This window comes from Ursus arctos, unplaced genomic scaffold, assembly GCF_023065955.2.
Source record: "Ursus arctos isolate Adak ecotype North America unplaced genomic scaffold, UrsArc2.0 scaffold_2, whole genome shotgun sequence".
NCBI classification, from domain to species: domain Eukaryota; kingdom Metazoa; phylum Chordata; class Mammalia; order Carnivora; family Ursidae; genus Ursus; species Ursus arctos.
This window is the reverse complement of record NW_026622874.1, coordinates 20,670,615-20,690,922: the sequence shown is the minus strand read 5'-3', so window position 1 is coordinate 20,690,922 and position 20,308 is coordinate 20,670,615. Positions and strand designations below refer to the sequence as shown.

Below are 20,308 nucleotides of genomic sequence, written 5' to 3'. Positions count from 1 at the left end.
TCCTAGGCTGCTGCTGGAAGAAAATGAAACACATCAAAGATGTGGAAAGATGGAGAGAAGCCATTAGGTACAGATGCACTGGCTACAGGGTAAAGTGACAGCTAACGGCAGGGATGGAGACAGAACGCAGCAAGGAGAAGGCACAACAGTCTGGGATCATTTAATGCAGAGCAAATATCCCTAAGCACCCTTGAGTGTTTTCTGAAGGCCTCGCTGTGTGGCTGCCAGGTCCCGAAACTCATGTTTATGAGGACGAACTCATGCGGAGGTCCTCTCTAGAAGATGAGTAGGACCCAGTGTTACTTACGTCCTCCCTATCTCTCGTTCCTCTCCTCTCCCCAACTCCCCCGACCAGAAACCAATCCTAGGATAGTTTTTGTCCCGGTTAAATGAGATTTAAGTGAAAGCAAAAAAAAAAAAAAAAAAAAAAAAATACCTTCAATGAGAAAAGAAATCTCAAAGGAGGTACGTATAACCTAATGGAATGATTGCCATGTCATCAGTAAGGTAGGTTAAATGGCCCAATATTCACAGAAGGATGCATTTAGTACAGTTTATAAAAATATAGTTAGTAGATAAAATTAAAATGCTTCCATGCCTTAAGGGCAAACTTTACTTACCCAGATAGCCTCATTACACATAGAATTATGCAAATCAGGTATTGATAAGTTAAGCCTCAGGAACTTGGCATTTAATAAAGGTTTTCATTCTTTTCCATGCTTTATTATGCAGAGAAAATGTAGTTGATGAAAATGAGAACGTGTTAATGGATATGTTTAAAGTCATGATTGGTCACAATTGTGCATGTGTGTTTTGCTTTATTTGTCAGTTTCCCAACTTTAGAATAAAACCTGGGCTTAAGAATGAGTGTTACTGGAGGTCTGACTTGAAAATGTTACAAAGCTTCTAGCTTCCCCCTCTTGGCCTCAGTAAAGCTAAGAATGAAGAGAATTTGGTTCAGTTCCATCCAACAGGATCTTTTGCACCTCTTCTCTGTATTGATTAATGATTTTAAGTAGCAGAAAGCATCTTTAGTCAGCTCCAGCCTCGAAGGGGGGGTCTGCCTTAAGGACACAGAGCAAGGAGGCATCTGGGTCTCAGGAACAAGGAGTCAGCAAGACTGGAAAGCTGGCAGAGCTCTTTCCGCCTCTGTCTCCATGACTCCTTCCTGCATTTGTGCCTCTTGGTTCTCAAGGATTTTCTCTCCTTCTTCAGACAGTGGACAAATGTTGACCTGTTATAGGTCTACCTAGACAGACTTGTCATGTCTGAATCACAATTCCAAATTTCCAGGGTAGGAAAACATTGGCTCAATTTATTTCAGCTTTCTGTACCTAATGCTATCAGCTTTGGTGGGTGTGGCAAAAATCACAAGTGTGACAGCGCTAAAATGGAAATGCCCCTAAAGATGGTGAGGTAGTTCCCAGAGGAAGGAGATTATTTAGAGGTGAGCTGACAGTCTCTAAATTGTCCTCTTACATGATATATTTAGCCCAGAATAAGCGTTGTGGGAACAAAAGAGATGTTTATATTATAATTCATCTTAACAAAGGTCACAATCTCATAAACCCACATACACACATGAAAGAGTAAAAGTTAGTACTATGATTAAGGACTGAGTGATGGCTTTGACCAAAAGAGGCCGGATATAATAGAGACATGAGGGAAATTTACTTATTTATTTTTTAATTTAAATTCAATTTAATTAACATATACTATATTATTAGTTTCAGGGATAGAGTTCAGTGATTGATCAGTTGCATACAACGCCCAGTGCTCATTACTTCAAGTGCCCTCCTAAATGCCCATCACCCAGTTACCCCACCCCCCACCTACCTCCCCTCCAGCAACCCTCAGTTTGTAGAAACATGGGGGAACTTGAAATGAAAAGACATGGGTTCAAATCTTGTCTCTGGCTCCTCCTCCTTATGTATCCTCGATGTATCCTCACAGATTTTTCATTTGTGGGTCTTCTTCATTTTACTTGTAAAATGTGGGGGTTATTATTTAACTTGAAGGCATTTTGTGATACTTAAACACAGGACCTACCAAATACCTACCACACAGTGGAACACAACAGTTTGGTTGGAAGAGCACGTGGTAAACACAACGTCGGTGAAGCGTTGGATTCCGTGCTGGCAACAGAAGGAAGGCACAGGCGTCGGTTGAAACCACAGTCTGTGGAGTGGAAGTGGGCGGGAGACAGATCCACAGATAACTGCCACAAAAGGCAGTACTTTGTTGACTATGATTCTGGATGCCGTTGGGGTTGAAATGGGAAGGTTTCAGGGAGGTAGTAGGACACAAGCTAGGCCTTATGCAGGTAGACAGGATTTCTTTTTCCTTAAAGATTTATTTATTTATGAAAGAGAGCGAGAGAGCACATGTGAGGGGTAGAAAGAGAAGAGAGAGAATCTCAAGTAGACTCCATGCTGAGTACAGAGCCTGACGAGGGGCTCGATCCCACGACCCTGAGATCGTAACCTGAGCCAAAACCATGGTCGGACACCTGACCGGCTGTGCCACCCAGGGGACCCCGGTAGATAGGATTTTAACAGGAACATTTCATATCAAACTGAGGTAAAAGGTTGAGCAGAGCTGACCGAGCTCTGCAAGATGGTAGTTGACATTTTCTGGGGTAAGGAAGCTAAATTAGTAATTTAAAAGACCATTCTCACACACTGCTGTGTTTAAATAAAGGGGCTAAGGGAGAAATTTACACTTTCGAAGCAGGGTTTTACATGGTAGAAGAAGCTAGAAAATCCACAGCGTAGACCATTACCTGTGGCAATTCGGAGCATATTTTCTGTGCTCAGTGAAAATGCAAATACTCAAGAAATGCACATTTGATTTAATTGTGTAAGTTAAGAAAATTTAGCCACAAACTGGCAGTAGATAAGTTTCAAAATTACTCTTTGCTAGATTTAGCTGGGGGAAAAAAAGGCAAGAAGGGACACCAACATTTGACTCTTTTGACACTGCTGCTTTGATACGCTAGTCAAGATTTGCCAGAACTATTTACCATCTCAGAACAATTTGTTCATTTCACTCAGAAATTAGAAGTGTGTTTTGGCCAATAATCCTAAATTTATTTTGTAGTAGTCATTTTTCTTAATGGAAGTGTTTTCCAGATGTTGCCTAAGTCTAGCTGTCTGGGCCCTCTTCCAACAAATGAGGAAAGTTTGATTTCATAGGTTGTCACTGTTGATTCTGTCTAACCTTTGGACTAATTGGTTCATCCCAATATATTTGCACTGATATATAAGACTTCCAGGACATTGGAAAAACTCACTATTGCTTTTACCGGTAAGTGTCAAAGTTAACTTGCTTCGTGAAATTAAATGTGTTTACGATTCAATAGGGTTATGCTTTAGTCAAGGAGTTTGAAAAGATTTATAAGGATAGTAGTAGGAAAGTTTTGAAAAGGACCACAGGTATGCAGTACACCTGTTGGAAGCTGACAAATTTATATGGAAAGTTAAGGGGAAGTTGGAACGGTCATTTCTGTGTTTGTTAAATTACATTTTACTGAAGCTGGTTATTTTTTCCCCCCAAGCTGGGATTTCAACCTTGCACTGTAAGTATATGCTGTAATTTAAATAGTGTTGAGATAAGGCTGTTTTCCATTTGGTGGGAGTTTGAAAGTATTAAAATGGTCGGTAACATGATTGAGATGGTGACTTGATTTCTTCTGCATAAGATTAAATCTAATGGTCAAATATTTACAATAGAATTAAGGCTGATTATCTTTAAAAGTCTTGTTTCAAGCGTGGGATGGTTTTATCATTAAATCGCCTTTTAAAAGTTGCTGAAACACGGTAAGTAACACAGGCATAAACGAGTGGTGAGATCAAAGAGCAGTTTTTGATACTTTTCTTTTCTTTTCAGTTAGGGCTCTGTACCTGGAAATAGCCATGGAGTGGAAAATACTTCCCATATACTTGCTGCTACTTTCTGTTTTCTTGCTTCAGCAAGTTTCTTCTCAAGGTAACTTAACCATCAAAAACACTTTTATTTAACAGCTGTTGCTAATCATTCTGTGGTGACCATTATGACACCAAAAGAAATTTCTAAAGACATATTTGTTTGAGCTTAATGTGTAGTACAATTTTAAAATTATGTGAAACATATGTGGCATATTTATAAGCATTTTGGAATTCTCACTTTTTTCTCATGTCTTATGAAATCTTTTAAGTTTTGAGCTTTTCTATAGAATAATTTCTGTGCTCATTATTTTTTATGGTTCTTCCAAAAGTTCAACAAAATACAGACACGGGATGAAACTCTGCTAGGGTGATAGAGCATTGTCAGAGGAGCTGAAAAGAACAGTGTTGAAATAACATGTAATTTTTGCTTCCATGTTTACAATAAATTTAACAAGTATTTTACATCGCATAAATTATCGATGACTTATTTTGGCCTCATGTAGAACTAGATATCGTATTACAACGAACATGAACAAAGTTTCAAATGGTCTTGTGTTAATCTTGGAAGTTCTGTCTTTCTTATAAGGACTAGTCATCCAGACACTTGCATACATGTCATCTTATATATTATGATATTGAACTATTCACAGTCTTCCAAAAACAGTCTGTCCTGGATGAACAGTTCTTGTTAGTCATTTTAGAGAACGTTAAGATACCTTCAGTGTAATCACCTTAGCCCAGGTCTCTAGCATGCGACCAAGGTTGATGAGTGACAGTAATCCCAAGCGTTGGATTTTTGTTTCCTTTTTTTTTTTTTTTCCTTTGATGAGCAAAACCGGAGAGAAGAAAAATCAAGGTGCATGACTGTTACGGTGAAATTCCATTTATAAAGTAGACACTTCCAGGAAAATAGTTAAAATTCCCACCAGCCTAAGCATGAGAGATAAACTCCTGCCACGAACATAGTTTCAGACTCACTTAGATAAGATGGAAAAACACGTGAAAGTAAATGTGAATATTTAATAAGGAATGATGGCCACCGCAGTTATCTCTAGACTCCTTTGCTCTCTTGTGATAGTATTACAACGCCCACAACACTGAGAGCATTTCCTAATCTACCTTTCCTCTGTAATAAGATCAATAGTTCTCTAAAACGGTTTTACTTTCTTTTAAATGAATAAATTTAAAATTAGTTGTTAAAATTAATAGCAATAAAAAGAGGACAGTCATTTAATCTATGAAAATAATTGCTCTTACTGTAAAGATAATTGATTTCCTATTTCAGAAATCTGCTAACTAGAAAAGAATAGCCTTTAATGTTGTATTGTCTGCTTGTCTTGCCTTCTCAACTTCTCATTCTTTTTCCTTTATATATAATATATGTATTTATATACATACACTATATATGCATTTTTGTATGTATTGTGCACATATGTACGCAAAAAGTTGTGAAGGTTGTCCTAATATTTACTATTTTCTTTGCATATGAAGACTTTCACTTTCCAGGACTCATTAATTTGAGATTTTTCCAGTGTGTTTCAACGTCCCTGTATGGCTTTAGGATATTGCGCCTAACAATTTCTATTCCAGAGATGGATTCCATTGTTACATTTTTGTGGTTATTCTCTCAGGAAGCTGTTTTCCAAATTATTTTTAAAAAGACATTTGAGGATCATCACGCTTTTGTTTTATTTTTGTTTTGTTTTACCCAGAATAACTCTGACCTTTATATTCATGCCCAGATGCTATTTGAACAGTTATCTATTTTATACTCACTGTAGTTGTGGTTGTAAGCATCTGACTTCCACAACATTTAAAGAATGCAGTTATCCTCATGAATAAAACGAAGAGGGAGACTGGGGAAGTTTTTGCTGGCATAACCAGCTTGCTTTAAACTCAACATGAGAGATGAGAGGCAATGTGATTGGGCGGGAAAACTGTGGGCTTTAGAATCAGAGATTTCAGAGTTCGAATTCTAGGTGACCATATAACTTATTATCCGAATCAGGACGCTTCGGAGAGTGAAAGAGGTCAATATGAATAATTAGTAGGTATTAATTGACCTGTAATACATACATCCTGGAACTATTAACTGGGTGTCCGTGAGCTAGTGATTAAAGTCTCCGTGTTTCAGCTTCCTTATCTCTCAAAGGGGGCTACTAATACTCTTGTGGCAACATTTTCATAAACATTAGAGATAACGTATGACTCAGTGCCCAGCACAGAGATGTTGAATAAATGTCAGCTAGTCCTCATTAGTGGGGGCCTCAGGAGAGTTGCAGCTGCTACCCCTCCCCCCAGGGATGTCACCCACTGTTTTCAAAGCTGTTAACTTTGCCTGATTTTCAAAAGTGTATTTATCTTCTCAGTCAAGTGAAGAAAGAAGTGTCATGATCAAGGTCACATAAGCGATCAGGCTAAGGTCATCTCTGGACCCATTGCTGCCCATCATTCCCGACCTTTTCCAATTGATAAAATTCTCCCTCGCCAAGTGGCTTTATCCTTCTCATTAGATCTCTTCCTTTCTGTGAAGCAGTTTGGCCATGTTTACACTAGTATTGTATAATTTTAGATTTACCAAGCTGTGCAGGGAGATGTGGGGAAGGGTATTCTAGAGATGCCACCTGCAACTGTGATTATAACTGTCAACACTACATGGAGTGCTGCCCTGATTTCAAGAAAGTCTGCACCGTGGGTAAGTCCTGACAGCTAGTGTCTCCCTGTCACGCAGCACTGTTCTGTGAGTCCCCTTGCACCCCCTTGCAGCGCTGTTTCCACACTCTTGCACTTCTTTTTGCTCAAGTGCCTTTCCCTTCCTCGCATACATGTTGCAGCGTGTCGTAACTAGGGATGGTGTCAAAGCTCGTGCCTCGGGCGGGGGGGTTGGGGGGGTGGGGGGGAGGGGAGCCTGGAAAGCTGTCAGGTGCGCAAGGTTATTGACTAGTCCCAAGTAAAATGTCTTGTTTTAAATAGAGAATACTGTGACTCGGGAGTCATTAAGTAAATACCTATGAGTAATTATTCACTACCAGAGATGTAATTGCTTAGTATTGGGGTCGTTCAATAGTTTCATCAAAAGAATCCATGGATATAAAACAATCTTACCTACTGTTGGACTTTTTGATATGTTTCTAAAGTACCTGAAAAAAGGCACTTTAAATATGAAGCATTAGTGTTTAATGAGGAATTTCAGTTAAAACCCAAGGAATCTGAATTTTAAATTATGAGTGGTATTTCCCTTGAACACATTTTGGATCATTTTGTTAACACAGGGACATTTCATCTCCAACTTTTGAAAATTATAATTAAAAGTGGTTCAGAGCTATGTTCACTTTAGAATTTGTATGTGAAGTTGATAAATTTATTGCTGTACAGTTATGTGTCGTATAAGGTAATCATTTCAAATAGGCCTTGGTAAGTTACTGTGCTTCTCACCAAGGCTTGTTTTGACGTGAGCAAGCATAATCCATGCTGTGGGATTAGGCTGAAATCTTTCAACTCTACACCTTGCTCGGTTTGTCACAATAAAGGCCTCTGCGTTTTATAAATGATTTTTGAGCCTCAACAGTGACCCATCTATATTAAGCCAGCTCTTTGGAATATTTTTGTGAGGTCTGAACGTTCACTTAATAAACATCTATTACAAAGCAGTGATGCGAGGTGGAGAGAATGGAGGGATTTCATATAAAGGGTTCCCACTCTTCCATTGTACATATGTGAAATGACTCAGACAGCACAGGGTGTCTCTTGGAGCCTTGAAGGACAAGAAAACTTCTCTGAGTCACCATATTTCTTTCTTGAATTCTCCACTTGGAAAACCACCTATTTTCCAAATTCCAAATGAAAGCTCAGAAAAGCACTTTTGGAACCCTAGTCAGCTGTGAGGTGGGAAATGGCTCTCAGTACGTGGGTGTGGCTGCGTAATCAATAATCTGTAATGTTTTGTTTTGCTCTGGGTAGAGCTTTCCTGTAAAGGCCGCTGCTTCGAGTCCTTTGCAAGAGGGAGGGAGTGTGACTGTGACTCAGAATGTAAGAAGTATGGCAAGTGCTGTCCTGATTATGAGAATTTTTGTGGAAAAGGTAAGCATCATGGTGGCAGTCAGCGCCTCTCAGGGCGGCCAGACCTGCGCACCTACCTTCGTTTCGCTGATAATGTCTAATATGCACCCATCTAGGGACTTGATTTTACTAACCCAAACTATTTTGCATTAACTTTGTTTCACCAAGAATGAATGAAAGGAGGAAAGCCTCTTCCAACAGCACTAGAAGCGCCAGAGATTGCTGGTTGAGGAACAGGATAGGGGCTGAGTGTACGTGCTTTTTCCTCAGGTGTGGTCCAATTTCAGGTGAAGTCAACAGTAAGCAGCTCACTCAGCGATTTCTCGTCTCATCATCATGATGCTGACCCCACAAAGTCAGTGGCGCTTTGAGCTAGCTGTGTTTTTGGCTTTAGTGTTTTTGAGTGTATACTGAAGGACAGAATGACACTTTCAGCTTCTCTAAACTCGTCAATTTAGGAGTTAAAGACATTAAATTTATAGGCAAACCCACCAACTGTCTGTTGTACATCTCTTGCCATCTCTGCAGTCCGTGGTCATCGCTATCTAAATCCCTGTGCGTGAGAGAGTCAATAAGAAGGGATAGTGCCCCATTTTAAGATCCTTTTCTCGGGTTATAGGTCCTGAAGGAGTACTTTGAGAGTGTAATAAAACTCTTCAGATTTTCAAAAAAATAATTAATTTAAAAAATACTTAAAAAAACAATGAATTTCTTTCTTTTACCAAATGTTTATTCTTAAATTCTACTTTTAAAACAATAATATTTGTGGAGGTAAAAGTGAAAATAAGCATTACTTGCATAATCTTATCATTTTATTTAAACAGACTGTACATCCTGCTACTTTTGAAGAGTGGAGAAACAGGGTAAAAAACTTAATCAGCATAGTTGAGGGCTATTTCTTAACTGTTCAATGTTTTCATTGGACAGCATTCCAGAAATGATGGAGACAACACCCTTAAAATAAAAAGCTCAGAGTGCAGAGTTCCTGCAGCTCTCAGAAGGATCTCATGGTGAAGGATACATATTTACTCAGTGCCCTGATCATTGTTTTGGCTGTGAGACAAAAAACCAAGACTTTATTTTGGGCAGAGGATGGGTGGGGAGGGAGGATAGTTAGAGAGTGATGAAGTATTGAAAAGAACATGTTAATTAAAGACAATGCTTTATGCTACTAGGTGGTGGGTCAGATTACCTGAGGCTTATGTAGAACTCAAGGAAAAACATTGATGAAGGTCATGTTTCATTTACAGAATTCACAAAGACAGTCAGGGTTTCCGCTGAAAAAGATGGAACCACCCAGAGCTTTACTACTTCATTTAAAAAAAATAACAACCAAACTATCTTACCAGTCACCTCTAGTTGTTTCGGGATTGCTATAGATACTGCTTGTAGGCATCTACGTATCTCGAAATCGTTAACATTTCAAGAACTGAAGAAACGTGGGTGAGAAAACAGTCCAAGAGGTTGCTTGGCTCAAGATCACTAGCTAGTACGGCAGAACTGTTTCTCAAATTCAGCTGTCTGGTGGGGGAGACAGAGGAAGGAGTGTTGTCGTCAGCTCATGGAGACTGCGTTGGCCAGAGTTCCTAGGGGATGTTCCATAAGAGCAGAAGGACTTAGCACAACTCTCTCTACTCAAAGTGTCTTCGCTGTTCTCTGCTTTCTTATCTTTCAGAAGTCCCTCTCCTTTCCTTCTGGTTCCTAATGATCAAAACATGTCCTATGTCTTCTCTTCTAGACACAGAAAGGGTAGGCAGATGGGAGAGAAAAGGTTCCAAAGATACACACCAAGCTGTTAACGATTGTTTAACTTGGGGAAGGGCCACACATTTTGAGAAAAGCATAATGTGAAGGTGGGAACTTTTTACAAGAGTAAATATTCATGTAGAACTTTTGTAATTAAAAAATAAGAAAGAAAGGTGAATTGGCATCGTTGATTTAAACGAATATGAAAACAGGACAAATGTAATTATTATATTTCTCTCCTGAGAGCACAAACACCTTTCGTTCACATGCAGTAATTATTTCTATCATCACGGAAGATTGGCATAAGGGACAGAGCTGATAGAGTCAAGTATGTTTTAGGCCGGGAAATACCTTCAGAAATCATCTAGAATAAACATCTCAATTTGCAGACCACAAAACAAAGTTCAAGAGGGAGTTAGCTCATTTGCTCAAAGTCACAAGGGTAGCACCTTGCAGGTCAAGGGCTGGAATTCAGGTTTTCTGACTCCTGAGAATTTGCCCCTTGTCATAACTTATGACAATTTCAGAACCAATATTTTACAGTGATGCATGTTCAGAATTAATCGCTTTGGAGTAACTAGTGTTAGGCTAAGAGCCTGCCTATGCTGGTTTTCACCAGCATCGATTCTTGAAGCCAGATGCATCCAGTCCTTTCACAGTTAACAGTTGCTGATGAATGTCAAGATGTTAATCCACCTGTCTTGCTTGGCCTCAGTGCATAATCCCCCAACACCACCATCTTCAAAGACTGCACCTCCACCTCCAGGAGCACCTCAAACCATCAAATCAACAACCAAACGTTCACCCAAAGCACCAAACAAGAAGAAGACTAAGAAAGTGATAGAATCAGAGGAAATAACAGAAGGTAGGAAGATGACAGATGTAATAAAAGGTTTTGAAAGGGACTAAGCTGTAGGCGGACTACATTTATAAGACTCTTCATAGAATAAGGGAATCATGTGAGTCATGAAAGGCTCATTACACTTTTTAAAATGTGTTTTAAGTCAAAGTTTAAGCCAAATTATAAACCCTCAGCTATTTATTTTTCTTTAGCCAAATTATAAACTGTTAGCTATTTATTTTTCTTATAACTGAACCCAGCATGGGTGTAGGTTAAAATAATCAGAAGAAACACATCTCATTGGGGGGGAAAAAAGCCCAGGTGATTTTCTGCAGGATAATTAGATTCTGTGGAGAGGGGAAAGTTGAGAGAAAGTAATATAGTTATATTGCTAGTATCTGTGATAAGCTTAGCCACCTTGCTTTTAACCAACAAATTGAAAGAACAGTTGATCATATTACTGATAAAAGCAATACATGGACATTTGTAGCTCAGTAAACAGTATTTTTTTGTTGTATTTGGACTGGCAGTTTTTTGCTTTAAATTACAGTTGGTGTGACCAACCTTTTTATTTGATTTATAGAACATTCTGTTTCTGAAAATCAAGAGTCTTCCTCCTCCTCTTCCTCTTCCTCTTCAACTATTCGGAAAATCAAGTCTTCCAAAAATTCAGCTGCTAATAAAGAATTAAAGAAGAAACCTAAAGGTTTGAGCATTGATAAAGATCAAAGACTATTATCAATGCCATATTAATAATAATTATCTAAAAGCAGTGCGTGTTGGTAGAATGATTTGAGGACCTTTCAGGAGTTGGGGAGTGTACAGATTTGTAAAAATCATTGTAGAAGATGCTAATGAGAACTTCCTATAGGAAACAGGTGCAAAGCAGCCAAGCAATCCTTCTTTAAAGCAAAGGATAAGAAGCTGCTAGTGCAGCAGCTCTGGAACCACAGGGTGACACCAGAGATGTCATTTATGGTTTTCAGGTTTAATTCCTGTCCACCTGATACATTTTTCTTTCTTCTCCTCCTTTCTCTATGTTCCTTGTGTTATTTTTCCTTTAATTTTTACTTATTTTATTTTGCATTTATATGCTGCTTTAAGTGCTTTAAAATGTTAATCTCCGGGAAAGGCAATATTACTATCCACATTTTATAGCTTTTTATTATTTTTCTAATAAATTATATATCCTGTCTTTTTTTTTTTTTTTTTGTAGTAGAGAATGTACTACAGATTAGGCTATTACCTTCTGAAAAGAGATTTCCTTTGTTCTGCTTTTCATTATTTCCTGAAATTCTAAAATATATTCTCTGTCTCCAGGAAATACTGAATTTTGGATACTAGAGTTTTGAAGAACTCTATTTCCTGGGTGGTTATTTCCCCTGAAGCCTTTTCTCTGGCTGAATAGGCAAATACATCATCCTTGAATCATCCAGAGTCTTGCACACCATAGAAGTGCAGTACATGTTTGCTAAATGGAACTCATCTCAGTGATGAGCTCTTGATACACTCTTTGGGCTCTGAAATTCACCTGTGGAGTAGCTGCTATGAGAAATCCTGTCAAACAGGGTCTTTTGCTGCCATGGCATCCTAATCTCCTCTCTGTATCCCCTGAGCTACTAAGTTTGGGTGCGCCAAGAAAAGAGAGCAGCTAATAGCCATGTGTAGGGAAACAGAGCTCAGTAGGGACCATTGGGGTGACTGGAGCAGATTCCTGGAGTGTAGTTGTAGAGGCTTCTGAGGCAGTTGGTGCAGTGAATCTACAAGATGTTGGAACTAGGTTTCCAAGGGGAAGGACAGGTCACTGAGTAATGTGAAGTAAGAGTAGAGAAAGTGAGGGGCAAAGAGCACTCATCTAGAGATGAATTAACTGTTGTTGATGATGTTGGTAATTTCAAAATTGCCACTTGTTTCTATACATTAACTGTACAGACTTTAACTTGTGCTTTTCACCCCTTCTCATTAATTCTCTAAAATAGCTCAATCAGATAAGTTCAATATTTACCATTTTATAATAAATTAATGAACATATTATAGGTCAGCAATTTGCTTGAGATACACAGCTAGTTGATAAGGATGGGATCTTTAGGTCACTATTGAAGAGAAAACTACTCAAAAATAAAAGATGTGTATATTTTTTTCTAGTAACAGATAACAAGAAGGAAAAAACTCCTAAAAAGAAACCTACCCCAGAATCACCAGTTGTAGATGAAGCTGGAAGTGGACTGGACAATGGTGATATCAAGCTCACTCCAACTCCCGACACTCCTACCACCGAACGCGATAAAGTTACCACACCTCCCAAGATTACAACAGGCAAACCAGTAAATCCGAAACCCAGTCTTCCACCTGATTCTGATACATCCAAAGGGACACCTTCAACACCTAAAAAGGAGACAACAGTTGAAACTAAAGAGACTTCTTTAACAAACAAAGAGACTTCAAGTGGAACAAAAGAGAAGACTACTTCAACTAAAGAGACACGAAGTGCAGAGAAAACACCTGCTAAAGATTCTGTACCCACATCCAAAGCTCCTGTTAAATCTACACCCAAAGCTGAAACTACAACCAAATCCCCTACTCCCACCACCACTAAGGAGCCCACTCCCACCACCCCCAAGAAGCCTATTCCTACTACCCCCAAGAAGCCTGTACCTACCACCAAGGAGCCGACACCCACCACCCCCAAGAAGCCTGCTCTCACCACTCCCAAGAAGCCTATACCCACTACCACCAAGGAGCCTACACCCACCACCCCCAAGGAGCCTACACCTACCGCTCCCAAGCCTGAACCCAGCACCACCAAGGAGCCTGCTCCCACCTCCCCCGAGGAGCCTACACCCACCACCCCCGAGGAGCCTGCACCCACCACCCCCGAGGAGCCTGCACCCACCATCCCCGAGGAGCCTGCACCCACCACCCCCGAGGAGCCTGCACCCACCACCCCCGAGGAGCCTGCACCCACCACCCCCGAGGAGCCTGCTCCCACCACCCCCGAGGAGCCTGCACCCACCACCCCCGAGGAGCCTGCTCCCACCACCCCCGAGGAGCCTGCTCCCACCACCCCCGAGGAGCCTACACCCACCACCCCTGAGGAGCCTACACCCACCACCCCCAAAGAACCTGCACCCACCACCCCCAAGGAGCCTGCACCCACCACCCCCAAAGAACCTGCACCCACCACCCCCAAGGAGCCTACACCTACCACTCCCAAGGAGCCTGCTCCCACCACCCCCAAGGAGCCTACATCTACCACTCCCAAGGAGCCTGAACCCACCACTCCCAAAGAACCTGCACCCACCACCCCCAAGGAGCCTGCTCCCACCACCCCCAAGGAGCCTACATCTACCACTCCCAAGGAGCCTGAACCCACCACTCCCAAAGAACCTGCACCCACCACCCCCAAGGAGCCTACACCCACCACTCCCAAGGAGCCTGTACCCACCACCCCCAAGGAGCCTGCTCCCACCCCCCCCAAGGAGCCTACACCCACCACCCCCAAGGAGCCTGTACCCACCACCCCCAAGGAGCCTGTACCCACCACCCCCAAGGAGCCTGCTCCCACCACCCCCAAGGAGCCTACACCCACCACCCCCAAGGAGCCTGAACCCACCACCCCCAAGGAACCTGCACCCACCACCCCCAAGGAGCCTACACCCACCACCCCCAAGGAGCCTACACCCACCACTCCCAAGGAGCCTGCACCCACCACTCCCAAGGAGCCTGCACCCACCACCCCCAAAGAACCTGCACCCACCACCCCCAAGGAGCCTACATCTACCACTCCCAAGGAGCCTGAACCCACCACTCCCAAAGAACCTGCACCCACCACCCCTAAGAAGCCTGCACCCACTACCACCAAACAGCCTGCACCCACCGCCCCCAAGAAGCCTGCACCCACCACCCCCAAGGAGCCTACACCCACCACTCCCAAGGAGCCTGCACCCACCACTCCCAAGGAGCCTGCACCCACCACCCCCAAAGAACCTGCACCCACCACCCCCAAGGAGCCTACATCTACCACTCCCAAGGAGCCTGAACCCACCACTCCCAAAGAACCTGCACCCACCACCCCTAAGAAGCCTGCACCCACTACCACCAAACAGCCTGCACCCACCGCCCCCAAGAAGCCTGCACCCACCGCCCCCAAGAAGCCTGCACCCACTGCCCCCAAGGAGCCCACCCCCAAACTCCCCAAGAAGCCTGCTCCAGCTTCTCTTGAGACACCTGCTCCAACCACCTCAGAGGTCACTACTACAACTACCACCATGGAGCCTCCCACTACTCCCAAGAACCCTACTGAATCAACTCCTGAGTTTCCTGCAGAACCCACACCAGAGGTTCCTGAAGAACCTGCTGTATCTATAACCAAGGCTCCTGAAGTGACCGAACCTGAAATGACAATAGCTAAAGACGAAACAGAAAAAGACATACATATGATACCCGAAACAGAAGAGACCACTGCGTCCAAAACAAGTACAACCACACAAGTAACGTCTATCACATCGTCCAAAATTACTCCTAAAGCAACAACTCTTGCACCCAAAGTAATGACTACAACAAAAAAGACAACTACAACTGAAGAGACTGTGAATAAACCCGAGGAAACCACAGCTGTGCCAAAAGATACAGCCACGACTCCTAAAGTGTCAACTTCTAAACCCCGAAAGCCAACCAAAGCACCGAAAAGGCCCACTTCTACCAAAAAGCCAAACACAATACCTAAAGGGAGAAAACCAAAGACTACAGCAATTCCCCCGAAGATGACTACATCGACAATGCCTAGATTACACCCCACCTCCTCAGCGGAAGCTGTGCTAACTACCACCAGCCCTAACCAAAGACATAACTCAGAAATAGTTGAAGTAAATCCAAATAAAGATGCAGCTATTGCTGGAGAAAAACCTCACATGATCCCCAGGCCCCCTGTGTTAACCCCTATATTTATCCCAGGCACTGATATCTTGGTGAGAGGATCCAATCAACACATTGCCATCAATCCCATCCTTTCAGGTAATAAGCATCAGTTATTTCCAGTTTTAAAATTGGTAATGTTAACTTAAATTTATCTGGGCCAGAATGCCCTGAGTTAGTAGCACGCTATTGATAAATTATCTAGATCCCTGAACTTGTTAACTTGTGGGGTTCTACAGCTTCTCCATGGGTAAGCAGAGGAGTAATCACAGTAAGATTATTAGGTCTTTGGAAAATCGAATAAGGAATTTAGTGCATTTGTGTCTATATGCAGAGACGGTATATAGAATGTCAAAAAAATGTAGTTGGGAGTGTATCCTTACAAGAGTACAATGCAAAGCGAAAGTCTGCAATATTATTCTTTTCCAAACCAATTCCAAAGGGCAATCAAAACTGAAAAATGGAATTTTGCGTTGGGATCAAACATCCAATAATTATCTAATTTACATGAAGATCAGGTAACCTGGCCCATTCTGATTTTTATATATTATTTTATATATTACTTTTTGAATAATATCACCTTTAAGTAAAACAATTATGAAATATAGCTCTTCCTTTTTATTGTTGAAATATGCACACCTCCCGCTAACCCCTTCAAAAGCTTAGCAACAGCCCTGTGCGAGGATTTGAAAAGAACATGAACACTTTTCTCATTTTCTTTTGTATTGGCTTACTTTTTTGTTTTAGATGAGACTAATTTATGCAACGGGAAGCCAGTAGATGCACTGACTACTTTGCACAATGGGACACTGGTTGCATTTCGAGGTAAGCTATGCACACATTTCTTCTTCTGCCCATCATTTTATTCTTGGCATTTATGAGAACCAAAGAAGAATGGAAGTTTGCGTTGAGATTTCCAGAGGGGAACCTGACTGATTAACTTACCTCACACAATATTATGGGAACCTGAAAGTATTATCAAAATACAGGATTAACAGAATTAAACACATTAGAGTAACAAAACAGAGAGCTTAAACAGATACTACTAATTTTTTTCTTTCCATTAGTAATTAAAAGGTAGTTCAAATTTTAATTTCATATCAAATGACAGGACACCCAGATTTGTATTTGTATTCCCTGCTCTATTTTATATGAAAATAACATCTTGATTGCAACATGTTCAAAGTGCTACATACTATGGGAACCTAACAGGAGAATAGCAGCTACTTCATGTTACTTCTCTGCTGTACCATCTGCTGGTCCAGTCCTAATATATTTAGATTAAACCTGAAAGGAAACAAATCATACACTAGCACGGCAGAAGCTAAAGAGATTTTAGCAGTCACTGGATTGTAACTCCTTAATTCTAACAGATAAAGAAATGGAGATAAGTGCCTTTCTGTAAGTCACAAAGCCAGAAGGATCTTTCTAGAGACACTGGAAAACAAATATTTTGAAGGCTATGCTGAACTTCAGACCTGAGAAATACCTACTCTCAGAAATGTTCAAATACCAACTTCCGTTCTAATCCTAACAGTGTTGACTAAACTTGTCATATAATGTGTGTTAACACATTCTGTCTGGTTTTGTTTTGTTTTGTTTTATGATGAACTAATTAACAGTTTTTCATATTGGTTTCTTTCGGGATAAATTATATCATTCATTCAGCTTGGAGGCTGATCTATGTCTTTCAATTTTAGGTCATTATTTCTGGATGCTGAGTGCATTCAATCCACCATCTCCACCTCGTAAAATTACTGAAGTTTGGGGTATTCCCTCCCCCATCGATACTGCTTTTACCAGATGCAACTGTGAAGGAAAAACTTTCTTCTTTAAGGTAAGAAATCAGCTGAGAGAAATGAGTAACTAGCTATTCTTTATCCTAAGAGCATATATCAGCTTAACTTCCACTTCAAAGGGTCACCATATTTTATTCAACTATTCTGTCATCAAACTTTAATAAAAAGCTAACGATTTAGTAACATTAAAGGCCAATTTATTCACTTAACAAAGTTAAAACTTTCTCCGTATATTTAGATCTAAGAATGAATCCCTAACTCACTTATTCCAAAGCTGTTAATACCACTTCCTCTGTTAAATCATCAGGATTCCCAGTACTGGCGTTTCACCAATGATATAAAAGATCCAGGGTACCCCAAACAAATTGCAAAAGGATTTGGAGGACTAAATGGAAAAATAGTGGCAGCTCTCTCAATAGCTAAATACAAGGACAGACCTGAATCCGTGTATTTTTTCAAGAGAGGTATGTGTTACAATAATTGACAAAATTACAAAACTTCTAAGAACTGATTTGCCTGGGAAATTTTATTCAATATTTTCATTTATTACTGGGTTTACTGCCAAAGGTCTTTAATGGCTGGAATCAGGTTATTTTCAATGAAAAAAACTGAGGACAGTAAAAAGTATTCAGAGCTCTCAGCATGCAAATTACAATTTCATCTGAATTTTCAGGACATTTAATATAAAGGTAATCATTTACTTTTAAACAAAGTTAAATATATAACTATGCAAATCTGTTGGTTTTACTCATTCAACATGTATTTCAGCATTTAGCAATTATTTTATAATACCCTTGACTAATAGTCATTATTAATGTCTGGACATACTTTATGAGAAACACTGATCATTTCCTCTACCTTGTAAAAGCTCGACCTTCCTGGGGGATTAAGCTTAATTTTCTTATCACATGCAATTTTCTAATACATAATAGGTGGTGGCATTCAGCAGTATATTTACAAACAGGAACCCATCAAAAAATGTCCTGGAAGAAGGCCTGCTATCAATTATTCAGTGTATGGAGAAACAACACAGGTTAGGAGACGTCGCTTTGAACGTGCCATAGGACCTTCTCAAACACACACCATCAGAATTCACTTGAATTCACCCGTCAGAGTCTCTTACCAAGACAAAGGTAATGTTTCTTACTGTGTTAAAAATTCTTACACATGAAACAGATGTAATACAGTTTATCTTACAGAATGAAGCTTATTGAATATAAATAGTGACTATATGGCTCCAATAATTTAAAGCTTATTTATTCAAAACATCAATTTGCCTCAGTTAATGACCAGATCAATATATATATATATATATTTTTGTGAGTAAAGAATGCAATTTACTCAGGTTTGTTATTTGTAATAAATATCATTTATCAAGTACCTCTTACCAAGTACGTTACATACAAATCTATAAACCTCAGCAATGTCCTAAAAGGTAGGTTTTTTTTTTTTTGCACCATGTCAGACGGGGCAAAAACTGAGGCACCTAAATTAAATAACTCACCCAACATAACAGAGCTACTCAGTAACCAAACTGGGATTCAAACCCAGGCCTGTGAGACTCTAATGGCTGCTCTTTCCTATAGTGCATTGCTTTCAGTCTGGTATCTTTAAATCTACAGGTTTCCTCCATAATGAAGTTAAAATGAGTTTACAATGGAGAGGATTTCCAAATGTGGTTACTTCAGCTATAGCATTGCCCAACATCAGAAAACCCGATGGCTATGATTACTACGCCTTTTCTAGGAGTAAGTTATTAAATAACTTCTTAGTTTCTTAAAGATGTGCTCTAATCTCTAAAAAATGAATATAATCGAAGCAAAAACAAGTGTTCAATGGTGACTAAAGGTGAGAAGTTAAACTATAACACTTATTCTAATTGCTCTGAAGAAGAGAATGTTCAGATTTTCACTTTACTTTCAATTAAATTGAATGGGCTGCAATTCAATTCTGCACTATCCTTCATGAGACTAAAGCCTATTATGATAAACCATCTAATTACTTGAGTAAAACTGTTACCAAGAACAATATTTTACATTACTTGTGGAATTTACTGAGGTCTTGGGTGTCACAAAATTATATCACTACACAAGTCCCGAAGATCACAAAGAAGTTCTTGAGAAACTAATTATTTTTAAAAAAATTAAATTATGTTATCTGGGGCACTTTTCTTTGAAAAATTCAGAAATCTAAGTTATTCCACGTATATAAATGATGTCAAAAATTTTTAAAGGATAGAACTGAAGTGAATTATTATTTTTTTAAACTTAGTTTTTCTCAAACTCTTACACTGAAAAAGGAGAGTTGAACCTAATTTTACAGAAAGCTGGTGAAAAGTCAATCTGTCAAGGTAACTGTTTTTATTTTTGTCAGAAAGCTCAAATTAATCAATACAAACATTTCTGATATTAAAATGATAAACACTTTCAACACAAACTATTTTTAAGTTCAAGGGTTTTGTTTTCTTTTTAGTTAAAAAGTGATTTCTCTTCTATTTAGATCAATACTATAACATCGATGAACCCAGTAGAACAGTAAGAGTCGTCACTACTCGTTTTGGGAGGAGCTTATCCAATGTCTGGTACAACTGTCCTTAGACCCACGGGCAAAGGAAAAGTCAACTAACTAAATGAAGAATGAAAAATTTTGACACTGAAATACACTTTATTAATAAAGAATGTTGAGAGAAGCATGCCAATTTAAATACAAAAATGTTTTTAATCTCAACAATCATTACACTAAAACAGGCTTGAGACTCTTATTCACAATTATTACAGTTTACAGGACATTTAATTAATATTTCCTCTATTTATTCCTCCTCTCCCTCCCATTGCATGGCTCACACCTATAAGAGAAAAAAATAACCAAACTGAATGCATCTTTTAGGAAGTTAGCTCAAAACCGGAGTATTCACTTACCCTAGGTCACTATAAAAATTGCTTTCAATATCAAATACCTGTGTTAGGCATTTCACACATCTTCAGTTGAAAATTATTACAATTAGATTAATATTTTCATGGCAT

The 20,308-nt window shown here is 39.9% G+C and overlaps 2 protein-coding genes across 11 annotated transcripts in view; one reads left to right on the top strand and one right to left on the bottom strand.

The window, feature by feature from the left end:
* Window positions 1-3,211: 3,211 nt before the first annotated feature.
* PRG4 (proteoglycan 4) lies at window positions 3,212-20,029 on the top strand. Of its 7 annotated transcripts, none has more exons than XM_026509239.4 (13): window positions 3,214-3,306; window positions 3,889-3,987; window positions 6,499-6,621; window positions 7,887-8,006; window positions 10,447-10,596; window positions 11,156-11,278; window positions 12,718-15,585; window positions 16,234-16,311; window positions 17,187-17,323; window positions 17,593-17,749; window positions 18,218-18,418; window positions 18,908-19,033; window positions 19,785-20,029. In XM_026509239.4, the coding sequence occupies exons 2-13, from the start codon at window positions 3,915-3,917 to the stop codon at window positions 19,880-19,882; spliced, it is 4,254 nt and encodes a 1,417-aa protein (XP_026365024.2). In that variant the 5' UTR covers window positions 3,214-3,306; window positions 3,889-3,914; the 3' UTR covers window positions 19,883-20,029. The 7 variants fall into 7 exon arrangements, with proteins under 7 accessions (XP_026365022.2, XP_057171574.1, XP_026365024.2 ...); XM_044387881.3 differs by lacking the exon at window positions 3,214-3,306 and adding an exon at window positions 3,313-3,577; XM_057315591.1 differs by lacking the exon at window positions 6,499-6,621 and having other exon boundaries at window positions 3,213-3,306.
* Window positions 19,930-20,308, bottom strand: part of TPR (translocated promoter region, nuclear basket protein) — a 66,935-nt gene continuing 66,556 nt past the window's right edge. For all 4 annotated transcript variants that reach the window (XM_026509236.4, XM_026509235.4, XM_057315590.1 and 1 more), the window contains exon 52: window positions 19,930-20,130. In XM_026509236.4, coding sequence (XP_026365021.2) covers window positions 20,075-20,130 — 56 coding nt within the window. In that variant the 3' untranslated portion in view covers window positions 19,930-20,074. The remainder of the gene's footprint in view (window positions 20,131-20,308) is intronic.